At 68.0% G+C, this 12,705-nt stretch overlaps 2 protein-coding genes across 7 annotated transcripts in view; one reads left to right on the top strand and one right to left on the bottom strand.

The window, feature by feature from the left end:
• Positions 1-1,360: 1,360 nt before the first annotated feature.
• RHOG (ras homolog family member G) lies at positions 1,361-8,640 on the bottom strand. The gene is made up of 2 exons (XM_066545605.1): positions 8,548-8,640; positions 1,361-2,564 (listed from the first exon to the last, which is right to left on the bottom strand). The coding sequence occupies exon 2, from the start codon at positions 2,533-2,535 to the stop codon at positions 1,960-1,962; it is 576 nt and encodes a 191-aa protein (XP_066401702.1). The 5' UTR covers positions 2,536-2,564; positions 8,548-8,640; the 3' UTR covers positions 1,361-1,959.
• A 3,266-nt stretch (positions 8,641-11,906) lies between these two features.
• STIM1 (stromal interaction molecule 1) overlaps positions 11,907-12,705 on the top strand; it is a 73,586-nt gene continuing 72,787 nt past the window's right edge. For all 6 annotated transcript variants that reach the window (XM_066545599.1, XM_066545597.1, XM_066545598.1 and 3 more), the window contains exon 1: positions 11,907-12,160. In XM_066545599.1, the coding sequence (XP_066401696.1) occupies positions 12,028-12,160 (133 nt within the window). In that variant the 5' untranslated portion in view covers positions 11,907-12,027. The remainder of the gene's footprint in view (positions 12,161-12,705) is intronic.

The raw sequence follows: 12,705 nt of genomic DNA, 5'->3' as shown, positions 1-12,705 counted from the left end.
TCACAGGGTCCCCTCCTCACCCCAGCACCCATTTCCTCGCCAAACCCCACCGGGGTGCCACCTCGCCAGCCCCACAGTGGGACCCAGACATGGCCCTGGGGATCCACCACGGTGGGAGCAGGATGTGGCTGTGGGGGTCATGCCACAGACCAGGACAGGGCTGTTGGATGCCCACGGTGGGAGCAGGATTTGGTGCAGCAGGGACCCCTGAGCCCGTGGCCGTGCAGTGCCCTTGGGGCCGTGTCCCCTGGCCCTGGGCTCGCAGGGTGGGCTCTGCAGGAGCCACACTCTGCCAAGCCCCGGGAGGCTGCAGGAGGCTGGGCTGGGCTGGGCCGGGCCGTGGCCGGAGCCCCCAGCCCCGCTGCCCACGCCTGCTGCCCCGGCTCTGGTGCCAAGGGGAGCAGGGAACAAAGGCGGCTTGTGGCGGGCGCCGGGTCTCTGCCCTTCCTGCAGGAAGGCCCGGGGCCGGACAAGGGGCCCGTGTCCGGACATGGCCGCACGCCAGCACGTGCCGGGGGGGTGGCGAGGGGGTGGCGAGGGCGGCCGGGGATGCCACTGCTCCCTCGCTGCTGCCATGGCCAGCCACAGGACACGGGAACACCAGGGACACCCCTGGGCACAGGAACACAGGGCTCTGCTCCCTCGCTGCTGCCATGGCCAGCCACGGGACACAGGGACACCCCTGGGCACAGGAACACAGGGCTCAGCTCCCTCGCTGCTGCCATGGCCAGCCATGGGACACGGGAACACCAGGGACACCCCTGGGCACAGGAACACAGGGCTCTGCTCCCTCACTGCTGCCATGGCCAGCCATGGGACACAGGGACACCCCTGGGCACAGGAACACAGGGCTCAGCTCCCTCGCTGCTGCCATGGCCAGCCATGGGACACGGGAACACCAGGGACACCCCTGGGCACAGGAACACAGGGCTCTGCCCTCCACCTGCCACCCCAGAGGCAGTACAGGGGCTGGGGTGGCTGGGGGCTGCCCAGGGGGTCCCCACTCATGTGCCAATTCCTGCAACATGCCCATCCTCAGTGTCCCCATTTCCACACAGTTCAATGGCCCCATGGCCATGTCCTGCACTGTCCCCACTGCTGTCCCTTACAATGTCCCCAAGCCCCTGGGTGGGAGCTCAGCTGGGCACAGAGATGGTGGGGTCTGGAGTGACCATGGCAGGGACATGCCAAGCTTCCCTGGCAGTTCCCTCCAGAGGAGAGCCCTGGCAGGCACCATGAGCACCCTCAGCTTGGCCCTGGCACAGTGAGGGGTCCCAGCCCAGCTCGGGCCTGTGACATCCATGTCCCTCCAGGCAGTGTCCCCACGCCCAGGAAAGGGGGAGAGCACAGGACACGGGGAGCCTGGGCAGGTTTTTATTTCAGGAGAAGCAACTCTGGGGGCAGGTGGTTACAGGTGAGTCCTGCTGCCCTGTGGAGCTCCAGCACCAGCCAGGGCAGGAGCTCTCTACTCTGGCCACACTGGCTCTGCTCTCAGCAGGGCTGGAGGTCCCTGGTGTGGGGCTCACCCCAAACACCCCCAGGAGCCCCTGGTGCCACCAGGGGGATCCCGGGGCAGGAGGGGGCAGTGCCAGCGAGATGCTTCGGGCTGGGCGAGTGCTGGGGCTGGCACAGAAGGGCTGGGGACCCCCTGTGCCCCAGCTGGTGTAGAGGGTGGAGGTGGCAGGTCCCCGTGGGGTGCCCAGGGCTGCAGTGGGGGTGGCCCACCCCGGGCATCCCCTTCTCAGGAAGCATTGCTGTGCCAGGACCGGAGAGGCGTCACCAAAGGCGGGGCGGGGAGCCCGGTGCCCCCGGGGCGGGCGGCCAGTTAGTGCAAACAAGGTCTGTATTACTAAAGCTGGAGGCTGCGGCTCCCACCCAGGCTGGGGAGGCACGGGGCTGGCTGGGGCAGGAGCTGTGTGGGGCACGGGGCAGGGCCAGGATCGTCCCTCGGCAGCCCCGTCACAAGAGCACGCAGGGCCTCTTGGGCTTGGCCGGGGCAGGGTTGAGCACGGCCCTCACGGCCTCGGTGAACACATCCTTGATGCCCTCCTGGTTGAGCGCCGAGCACTCCAGGTACTTGACGGCGCGGATCTGCTTGGAGAGGCTGATGCCCTGCTGGGTGGTGATGGGCGCCTGGTTCTGCTCCTTGAGCCGCTTCATGGTCTCGGGGTTGTTCCTCAGATCCTTCTTGGTGCCGACGAGGAGGATGGGCACGCTGGGGCAGTGGTGGCACACCTCGGGGTACCACTTGTGCTTGACGTTCTCGTAGGAGGGCGGGCTGGCGATGGAGAAGCAGATGATGAAGACGTTGGTCTGGGGGTAGGAAAGCGTCCGCAGGCGGTCGTACTCCTCCTGGCCGGCCGTGTCCCACAGGTTTAAGTTTATAGTCCTGCCGTCCACCGTGTTCTGGGCGCTGTAGTTGTCGAACACGGTGGGGATGTACTCCTTGGGGAAGGCGTTGGTGGTGTAGCAGATGAGCAGGCAGGTCTTGCCCACCGCGCCGTCACCCACCACCACGCACTTGATGCTCTGCATGCTGGCGCTCCTGGTGTGCCCTCAGCAGCCTGTGGGAAGAGAACGGGCTCAGGGAGGGGACGCTCCAGGGCTGGGTCAGTGGGGTCCCCCTGCTCTGACACCCCAAGGATGGGGGCTGCGCAAGGATCGCATCCCCTTGGTTCACCATCCAACCCAGGGCCCAGATGAGCTTCACAGGCAGGCAGAGAGCCCCCACAATGGGGATCTGCCCACCATGACCCAGGGACACACATGTGCCACCATGGCCAGTGCATGGGGACCACACTGTCCCCAGGGTGCTGCATGCATGGCAGCCAGGCTGTGCCATCCCGTGCTGTGCCATCCCGTGCTGTGCCATCCCGTGCTGTGCCATGCCGTGCTGTGCCATGCTGTGCTGTGCCATGCTGTGCTGTGCCCCCAGCCCGGAATCGGAGGGCAGCAGGGCAGGGAGCGGGGCCATACCGGGGCTGTGGCAGCCCGTGGGCTGTCACCGTTTGTCCCAGCCCCATCCTGCCCACAGCAAGCAGGGCCGGCGCTGTGGCTGGCGTGGCCCCGGAGCCAGCGTCCGCTCCGGCAGCTGTGTTTATCCCAAATCCCGGCCGGCGCGCGTTTTCCTTCCTCAGGTTCCCTCTGCGATTCCCATTAAGGGCTGCATCCTGCTCCCCTTCTTGCTGCTGGCCGGCGCCCGGCGCTGCCCAGCCCTGCCCAGCCCTGCCCAGCCGAGGCGGGGGCACCCCACGGTGCTGGGCTGGGGACGTGCCCACCCTGGGCCCGCAGCCCCTTTCCCACCGGGATGCGGCCGTGGGCAGCTGGTGCCCCCCACGGGATCGCTGCGGGAGGATGGGAGCCCCGCTCGTGTGCCGGGGCAGAAATCCCACCGTGTGTCCTGGGCTGGCGTCCCCGCTGCCCAGAGCCCGCTGGGCCCGCAGGGCTGGGGAGGGGGAAGGGCCCGAGCCCCAGCCCGTCCCTGCCCCCTCGGATGGGGAAGTCGCTCTTCCTCTTCCCGCGCTGACACGCGGCTTCCTGCGGCTGTGCCGTGACCCCCGCCCTGCCTGGCTGTGCCCCGACCCCCGGGACACGCACGGGGGGCTGCCAGGGCCGCCCCGCAGCGCTGTGCCTCAGTTTCCCCCCGGGCAGGGCACCCCCGCATCCCCGCCGGGTGAGCGGGGAGCAGCGGGGCCCGCACAGGCGGCCCCCATTCCCATCCGCATCCCCATCCGCATCCCCATCCCCATCCGCATCCCCACCCCCGCAGGAAGCCGCCTGCAGGGTCCCCGGGGGCCGCAAACACAGTCCCGGCCTTTGGCCTCCAGTTCGGGCGCGACCGCGGCCCGGAGGTTCCCTCCCAGCGCTCGGCACCAGCGGCTCAGCCCGGGGCAGGCACAGGCAGTGCTGGGCTGCTGGGCCGCGAGGTGGGCGGTGGGAGAGGGCACAGAGGGGTGGTGATGGGACGGGACCAGAATCAAAACAGGGGGATCAGGATCAAGGAGACCAGGACAGTGGGAGAAGGAACCGGATCAGGAGCAGCTGGAGCAGGACGGTGGGGGAAGGAAGTGGATCAGAGCAATGGGGGCAGGAGCAGAGGGAGAAGGAGCAGGGAGGAACAGGATCAGGGTCATGGGACCAGGATCAGGACTGTGAGAGACTGAGGTCCCTCCGTGGCTGCACAGAACCACCCTCAGGGACAGGCACCTTCCACAGGGGCTGTAAGTGCCACCCACGTCCTCTGTGCCCCTTCTGTCCTGCAGCCACCCCACCCCTGGCCCAGGGCAGCCCCGGCAGTGGGACACAGCTGCCCCTGTCACCCCAAGGCCCCATTTGGCCTGACTGACTCAGTCTGGACCCAAAGCAGCCCTGAGCACCAGCCTGGCCCTGTGCCCATCCCACAGTGGGACATGGCACACACTGCTGATGCCAAGCCCAAGCTGACTGTGTGCACCTCGGGATGAGCTGCACCTGGCAGGAACCATACCCATTCCCCATTCCCCATTCCCCATTCCCCATTCCCCATCCCCATCCCCATCCCCATCCCCATCCCCATCCCCATCACCATCCCATCCCATCCCATCCCATCCCATCCCATCCCATCCCATCCCATCCCATCCCATCCCATCCCATCCTATCCATCCCCATCCATCTCCATCCTGGCACAGAGGAAACACTCGTGCCTGTGAAGGGCATCACCACTGGGAAACAGAGGAGGAGGGAAAGGAGGAGGAAGAGGAGGAGAAGGAGGGGCTCGAGGCCAGGGGTCACTTCTCCATCACCCAGCACCCTGGGGGTGTGGAGCCCCAGTGTCCCCAGGTTTGTCACCAGCACACACCAAACGTGGGCACACACCACGGTGCCCATGGAGGGGCCACACAGGAGCTGAGGGCTCACACAGGAGCCTTTTGGCTCCTGCCAGCCCTGGCGCTGCCAGCACCAGGTACGAGGTGCCTGTGGCACAGCGAGGGGACCTGCAGCATGGCCCACACTCACAGGGCAAATGCCTCACTGAGGAGGGGGCCTTGTGTAGGGCAGAGCCCCCACAGCAGCCCCAAATCAGTCTGGGTGCCAAGGAGGGGATGTGGGTGCCAGGGGGCTCTGGCTCTGTCACAGCCAGGGGGTGCCAGGGGGGGCTCTGACTTTGTCACAGCCAAGGTTTGCAGCCACAGCCACCACATTTCAGTCCCAACCGTCCCCCCCAGCCCCAGCCAAGCCCCCGACTCACACTCATCTTCCCAGGGAGGATGAGGAGGGACAGTGCCCTGCCTCCTGAGCGCCCATGTCCCCCAGCACGGGACAGGAGGGTCAGCAGGAGCCCTGCCAAAGGAGCCCCATTCCAGGACTGGGCAGGGGCTGCCCGGGGGCATCCTGGTGGTGCCAGGCAGGGGCTGGAGGTCACCGTGTCCCCGCAGCCACGCTGGGGCTCCCGAGGCCCCGCTGCCCCAGGGCCAGGCTGGGCCTGTCCGGGGACACTGGGTGGGTGCCTCGGCCCTGCTGTGCCCCCACGGCTGCTGCCAGCTCCGCTGCCGGCACAAGGCCAGCTCTGTTCTCCCGGAGATCGGCGGCCCGCAGCGCATTTAACCCCTTCTGTGCCCCGGGATGCCGGGGTCAGAGTGGCCTCGTGGGGCTGAGGGGACACAGCCCGTGGGGCACCTGCCCCTTGCCAGCCCCAGCAGAGGGGCCCGGGGCAGGAGGGGTGGGAGCCCGGGGCCGCCCCGTGCCCAGCCCCGGGATCGGCACCCCGAGCCCCCCGGCCCCGCTCCTCACCGCGGTGGCACTCGGGCGGCGCCTGGGGGGCTGTGGGTGACACACAGAGGTCCCACATCCCCTCCTTGGCACACAGAGGTCCCCTCTCCCATCGCCACCCCCTGGCACGGGAAAAGCGACTCATCTCTTCAGCAGAAAAGGGAAGCAAAACCCTCTGCCAGCGCTCCCGGCCGGGGCAGCCCCCGGGGGTTTTCCGCCGGGGAAGTGGAGCAGCCGCCCCCGTGAGCTCCCTGTCCCACGGTCCCCAAAGCTCCCTGAACCGACCCTGCCCGCCCCAGGCACCCCTTCCCCGCCCCACAGCACCGGCACACCCCACTGCGGGCACCTCACAGCCCACCCTGCCCTGCCCTGGGCACCGTGCCCTGCCCCGGGTCCATCCTGGCCCGAGGGACGTGCCCAGGGCCACCCAGGGCTGGGGTCACCAGCCCCAGGCACGGGGGTCACTCCTGCTCTGGGGGCAGGCACAGCATTGTCCCCCTGGCCCTGCAGCCTGCTCAGCAGCAGAAAGAGAAAATTAATGAAACTGCCAAAATCTCTAAACCTCCAGCAGGGACCCCACGGGGGTCCATGGCCATGGTGGGGATGCAGGGACCCCCCCAGCTCTGCCCCAGGCTCTGCCGTGGCAGCTGAAATAACTCCCGTGCTGAGTCGGAGGGTTTTGATTTCCCTCATTTTCCAGCTGTCGTGACCAATTTCCTCATTTTATTTCCCTCCAGGCCGGGTCTCGCTCTGCTCCTCACCAGGCCTCCCTCACCCTTGGCCTCTGCCCCAGGAGCTGCAGCCAAACCCAGGCCTCTGCAAGGGATGGATGGATGGATGGATGGATGGATGGATGGATGGATGGATGGATGGATGGATGGATGATGGATGGATGATGGATGGATGGAAGGATGGATGGATGGATGGATGGATGGATGGATGGATGGATGGATGGATGGATGGATGATGGATGATGGATGGATGGATGGATGGATGGATGGATGGATGGATGGATGGAAGGATGGATGGATGATGGATGGATGGAAGGATGGATGGATGGAAGGATGGATGGATGGATGGATGGATGGATGGATGGATGGATAATGGATGGATGATGGATGGATGGATGATGGATGGAGGGATGATGGATGGATGGATGGATGGATGGATGGATGGATGGATGGATGGATGATGGATGGATGGATGATGGATGGATGGACGGACGGATGGATGGATGGATGGATGGATGGATGGATGGTGGATGGATGGATGGATGGATGGATGGATGATGGATGGATGGAGGGATGGATGGATGATGGAGGGATGGAGGGATGGAGGGATGGAGGGATGGATGGATGATGGATGGATGGATGGATGGATGGATGGATGGATGGATGGATGATGGATGGATGATGGATGGATGGGTGGATGGATGGATGGATGGATGGATGGATGAATGGATGGATGATGGATGGATGGGTGGATGGATGGATGGATGGATGATGGATGATGGATGGATGGATGGATGGATGGATGGATGGATGGATGATGGATGGATGATGGATGGATGGATGGATGGATGGATGGATGATGGATGGATGGATGGATGGATGATGGATGGATGGGTGGATGGATGGATGATGGATGGATGGAGGGATGGATGGATGGATGGATGATGGATGGATGGATGGATGGATGGATGGATGGATGGATGGATGGATGGATGGATGGATGATGGAGGGATGGAGGGATGGATGGAGTCAGGCAGGCCAGGCCAGGCCCCAAGGCTGGGTGGTAGCACTGTGCTGCTCTGACACCTCTCTGGGCCATGGCCAAACCCAACCCACTTCCACGCACGAGGGCACAGCCCACACCTGCACCGTGGCCAGCACGGCCCAGCACCTCCACAACTGCCCACAGACACTCCTGGAGCCTGGGCCAGCCCCCTCCCACCACAGCTTGTCCCCATAGGCCACAAACGGTACCTCAGTACCTCAGTGGCTTCTCCTTTCCCCAATCCAAGCGGGGGAAGCCCAGCAGCCCCCAGCAGCCCCGCAGGCTGCAGGGGACCCACAGGTGTCCCCGCGTGACTGAGTGACCCAGTGACCCCGGGGGAGACTCGGGGCACCCCGTGACAAGCACCCACGGCCGCAGGGACAGCCCTGGCACGTCCTGGCTGCTGCACACGTGTGGCAGCGCCTGTGAGGGATATGTGGGGTGCCGCAGGGGGGTCAGGGGGTCACTGCAGGGGACAGTGCAGGGGGACAGTGCCGGGCGGTCAGTGCAGGGGCCGCCGGGTCAGGACGGGGCCGGGGTCCCGCGGTCCGTGCAGCGCCCCCCGGTGTCGCGCAGCCCCTGCAGCGCCGGGCCCGGAGCGGGGCGGGGGTGCGGCTGCAGATCCGGCGGGTGCGGGGCCGGGGTCCCGCCGAGAGGGTCGGGCCGGGCCCGTTTCTGTCCCCGCTCTGTCCCGGCTGCTGCCGGGCCCGCTCCCGCCCAAAACTCCGCTCCTCCCGGGGCACCGCGGTGCCCCGTTATCCCCGGCTGTCCCGTCAACCCCGGGCCCCCGCTATCGCTGACGGTTCCGTTATGCCCGGCGGTCCCCTCGTCCCCGCAGCTCCGCTGTCCCACCCCGTTGTCCCCGGCAGCTTCGTTCTCCCCGGCAGTCCCGTTATCCCCCGTGGTCCCGCTCCGGGCGGGTCCCGCTGCCGCCGCCCCCGCCCTGGCCCCGACCGGCGGCTCCTCCCGCCCCCCCGGCCGCGGGACCCCCGGCCCTCCCCGGTGCCCCGGCCCCGCACTCACCCCGGGGCATGGCGCGGCGGCGGGCGCGGGGCCGGGGCGGCAGCGGCGGCAGGACGAGGAGCAGGACGACGAGGAGGAGGAGGAGGAGGAGGAAGTCTGCGGCCGCCTCCTCCGCCGCCCCGGGCGGTCCCGCGGAGAAACTTCCCCCGCCGCGCCCGGCCCCCCGCGCCCGCCGCTTCCTTCCTCGGCCCCGGGCCGGGGCAGCGCAGCCCCCGCGCCCCCGGCACCGCCCCGGGCTGCGGCACCGCCGCGGGGCTGGGGCAGCGCCCGGGGCACGACCCCCGGCACCGCCCCGAGCAGGGACCCGCAGCGCCCGGGCCGGGCGGGGCAGGGACCCTCCTCCCGCGGCAGCTGCCTGCGCCCCCCGAGACCCCACCCTTGAGCCGCCACCCTTGGGCCCCCCATCCTTGAACCACCCACCCTTGAGCCCCCACCCTTGGGCCCCCCATCCTAGAGCCCCCCACCCTTGAACCCCCACCCTTGGGCCCCCCATCCTTGAGCCCCCCACCCTTGAACCCCCACCCTTGGGCCCCCCATCCTTGAACCACCCACCCTTGAACCCCCACCCTTGAACCCCCACCCTTGAGCCGCCACCCTTGGGCCCCCCATCCTTGAACCACCCACCCTTGAACCCCCACCCTTGGGCCCCCCACCCTTGAGCCCCCACCCTTGAACCCCCACCCTTGGGCCCCCCACCCTTGAACCACCCACCCTTGAGCCCCCACCCTTGGGCCCCCCATCCTTGAGCCCCCCACCCTTGAGCCCCCACTCTTGGGCCCCCCATCCTTGAGCCCCCCACCCCTGAGCCCCCATCCTTGAACCACCCACCCTTGAGCCCCCCACCCCTGAGCCCCCATCCTTGAGCCCCCCACCCCTGAGCCCCCCATCCTTGACCCCAACTCTGACCCCCCAGCTCCGCCCCTGCCCTCCCACCCCTGGCACTCATCCTTGACCCCACCTCGCAACCCCTGAGGCCCCCCTTGGCCCCTGCCACTCACCCCGACCCCAGCGCTGGGGACAGGGACACACCGGGACAGCCCCTGCCAGCCCGGGGGGCCCAGAGCTCTGGGGGTGCGGGGGGTGAGCAGGGAGGGGAGCCCACCCCACCCGGGGTCACCTGGGGACTCGGGGGCTGATGGTGGGGGGGACATGACACCCCCTGCCCTCGGGGTCTGCGTGGGGAGGGGGTGACAGCGCAGGGGGTGACAGCACAGGGTCCTGTGGCTGCTGCAGGAGTGTCCCCCCTCACCCCCGAGGCCAGAGGAGCCCGGGTGCTGTGAGGGTCCCCCCAAGGGTCGGGTCCCGCAGTCTGGGGGTCCCCACAAGGGCCAGGTCCCCCCAACAGTGCCCACAGCCCATGGGGGTCGCTGGGGCAGGAGGGGCTTGTGGGGGACACCGGGCATGGAGGGGAGGCAGCTCCTGGGAGCGAGTGGCCTGTCCCCACCCCAGTGACCCGTCCCCACCCCAGTGGCCTGTCCCCATCCCAGTGGCCTCTCCCCACCCCAGTGGCCCGTCCCCATCATCATCTTGGGGTCTGCAGGTGTGGGACCCCCACCCACAGCCAGCACCTTCCCCAGTGCCAGCACAGGGACCGGAACCCAAGGGACACTGGACAGCAGCCTGGACCTCAGCCTGGACAGCAGCCAGCCCCGTGTCCCAGCCTGGGATCCCCACCATGGCCAGGGGACCCCAGGAGGGGCCGGCCTGGGACCCCCACCCCAGAGCAGGGGCGTAGGCACCTGGCTGGGAACAGCCTGCTCCAGGGACAGGGCTGTCACTGCTCGGAGCACCCTGGCCGAGTGGGACACGTGAGAGGATTGGGGCAGATGTGAGGGGTGGGACAGATGTGAGCTCCCCGTGCCCCCCCAGGCGGTGGCCTCAGGGCACACTGGTGGCACCGCTCCAGCCGTGCCACCGGGAGCTGGTGGCCCTGGAGGTGTCCCAACTCTAGGAGGTGTCACAATCTCCTCAGCCCCACCGCGAACCAGGAGCCACATGCTGGGACCCCAGAGTGTCTCTGCCCAGAGAGCCAGGGTGGGTGACACGTCAGGGTGTGTGACATGTTGGGGTGTGTGACATGTTGGGGTGTGTGACATGTCAGGTTGTGCCACATGTCAAGGTGTGTGACATGTTGGTGTGTGACATATTGGTGTGTGTCCCATGGGGTGTGTCCCCTATCGGTGTGTGTCCCCTGTCGGTGTGTCCCCCTATCGCGATGTGTCTCCCATGTCGCGGTGTGTCCCCTGTCGGTGTGTCCCCTGTCCCAGTGTGTGTCTCCTGTCGTGATGTATCCCCTGTCGCGGTGTGTCCCCTGTCGCGGTGTGTGTCCCTTGTGTGTGTCTCCCCTGTCCCGGTGTGTGTCCCTTGTCGGTGTGTCCCCCTATCGCAATGTGTCCCCTGTCGGTGTGTGTCACCCCTGTCGGTGTGTGTCACCCCTGTCGGTGTGTCCCCTGTCGCGGTGTGTCCCCTGTCGGTGTGTGTCACCCCTGTCGGTGTGTCCCCTGTCAGTGTGTGTCACCCCTGTCGGTGTGTGTCACCCCTGTCGGTGTGTCCCCCTATCGCGATGTGTCGCTCCTGTCGCGGTGTGTCCCCTGTCGGTGTGTCCCCTGTCAGTGTGTGTCACCCCTGTCGGTGTGTGTCACCCCTGTCGGTGTGTCCCCTGTCGCGGTGTGTCCCCTGTCGGTGTATGTCACCCCTGTCGGTGTGTCCCCCTATCGCGATGTGTCGCTCCTGTCGGTGTGTGTCACCCCTGTCGGTGTGTCCCCCTATCGCGATGTGTCCCCTGTCGGTGTGTGTCACCCCTGTCGGTGTGTCCCCCTATCGCGATGTGTCGCTCCTGTCGCTGTGTCCCTGTCCCGCCATTCCCCTCTCCACCCACCAGAGGTCGCTGCGGGCCAGCACCGTGCGCGCGCGGGCGGGAGCGGGGGCGTGGCCACGTGCCCGCCCCCGTTGGCCCCGCCCCTAGTGGGTGTGGCCCAGCAGTGCTTGGCCACGCTCCCTGTGAGCGCGCGCGCGGCCGCGCCAGGGCCTGGTGCGTAGGGCGGCGCGCGGGGGGGCGGACGAGACCACCGCGGGCCCGGAGGGGGGTGCGGGGCTGTCCCGGCACAGACAGAGCGGGGTTTTTCGGCAGGCACCGCTGCCAGGAGGCGGCGGAGGGACGGAGCGGGCCGGGAAGCCGCTAGCGGAGGTGGCGGGAAGCGGGGTTATCCCGGCAGAACGGAGAGGGGCCGGCGGGGTTACCCCGGGAAGAGACCACTGACGGCGGGGGGACTGGGGCTGTCCCGGGAGAGACCACTGCGGCGGGGGGGGAGGCTGTCCTGGGAGAGACCACTGCGGGGCGAGGGGGACAGAGGGTTCCGGTAGCCGGTGCGCGGCCGCAGCTGGCGGCGGTGCCGGGATAGCCGGGATAACCGGGACACCCCGCGGGCCCCCAGCCGGTGCCGATGCCGAGGAGCAGCTGACGGCGGCGGGGACGCGGAAATGGAGCCGCGGCCGGGCCGGGCCGTGCGGGCGCTGTGCGGCCTCTTCCTCCTCCTCCTCCTCCTCGTCCTGCAGCATCCCGGCCGCGCCGAGCGGGCCCCCGGCTCCCACCTGGACGACTCGGCCATCGCAGGTGAGCCCCCGGCCGGGCCCCGCGGTGCCCTGACCGCCCCGCCGGGCTCGGGCGCTGCCCGGGAAGGCCGTGCCAGCCCCCCCCGCACTCCGTTTTGGGGCCATTCCTCTGCCTTTCGGGCAAGAGCTGCGGTGATCCCCGCCCGCTTCGGGACCCCGCAACGACCGAAATAACCCCGGGTTGTTCCTGCAGCGGGCTCCGGCTGTTTGGGTCCAAAGTTTTAAATTTCAGCTCATTTACAATATTGCGCTTTTCTTCGTTAAATGGCATCGACTGGGAGCGGTTGGCGGGATTTGAGATAATTAGTGTTATTTACTTGTTCGCCCGCGGTAACGAGAGCGGTGCCGGGAGCTGCGGACCCGAGGGTTCCTCATGAGCCGTTTCGGGGCCGTTCCCGCTGTGGGAGCCCCGCGGTGCAGGAGCACCAGTCCCACCTGAGGAGCACGGGCGGCACAGCTCTGGCGCTCTGCTCGCCCCGTTCCCATCCCCTCCGCCCCGACAGCCGCACGGGCAGCGGGAGCCGAGCCCCGGCACGGGGGGGATTG

The sequence above is a fragment of the Molothrus aeneus genome, chromosome 2 (assembly GCF_037042795.1).
Source record: "Molothrus aeneus isolate 106 chromosome 2, BPBGC_Maene_1.0, whole genome shotgun sequence".
Taxonomy (NCBI): domain Eukaryota; kingdom Metazoa; phylum Chordata; class Aves; order Passeriformes; family Icteridae; genus Molothrus; species Molothrus aeneus.
Note: the sequence above shows the minus strand (reverse complement) of the source record. Positions and strands in the feature narration are given on the sequence as shown.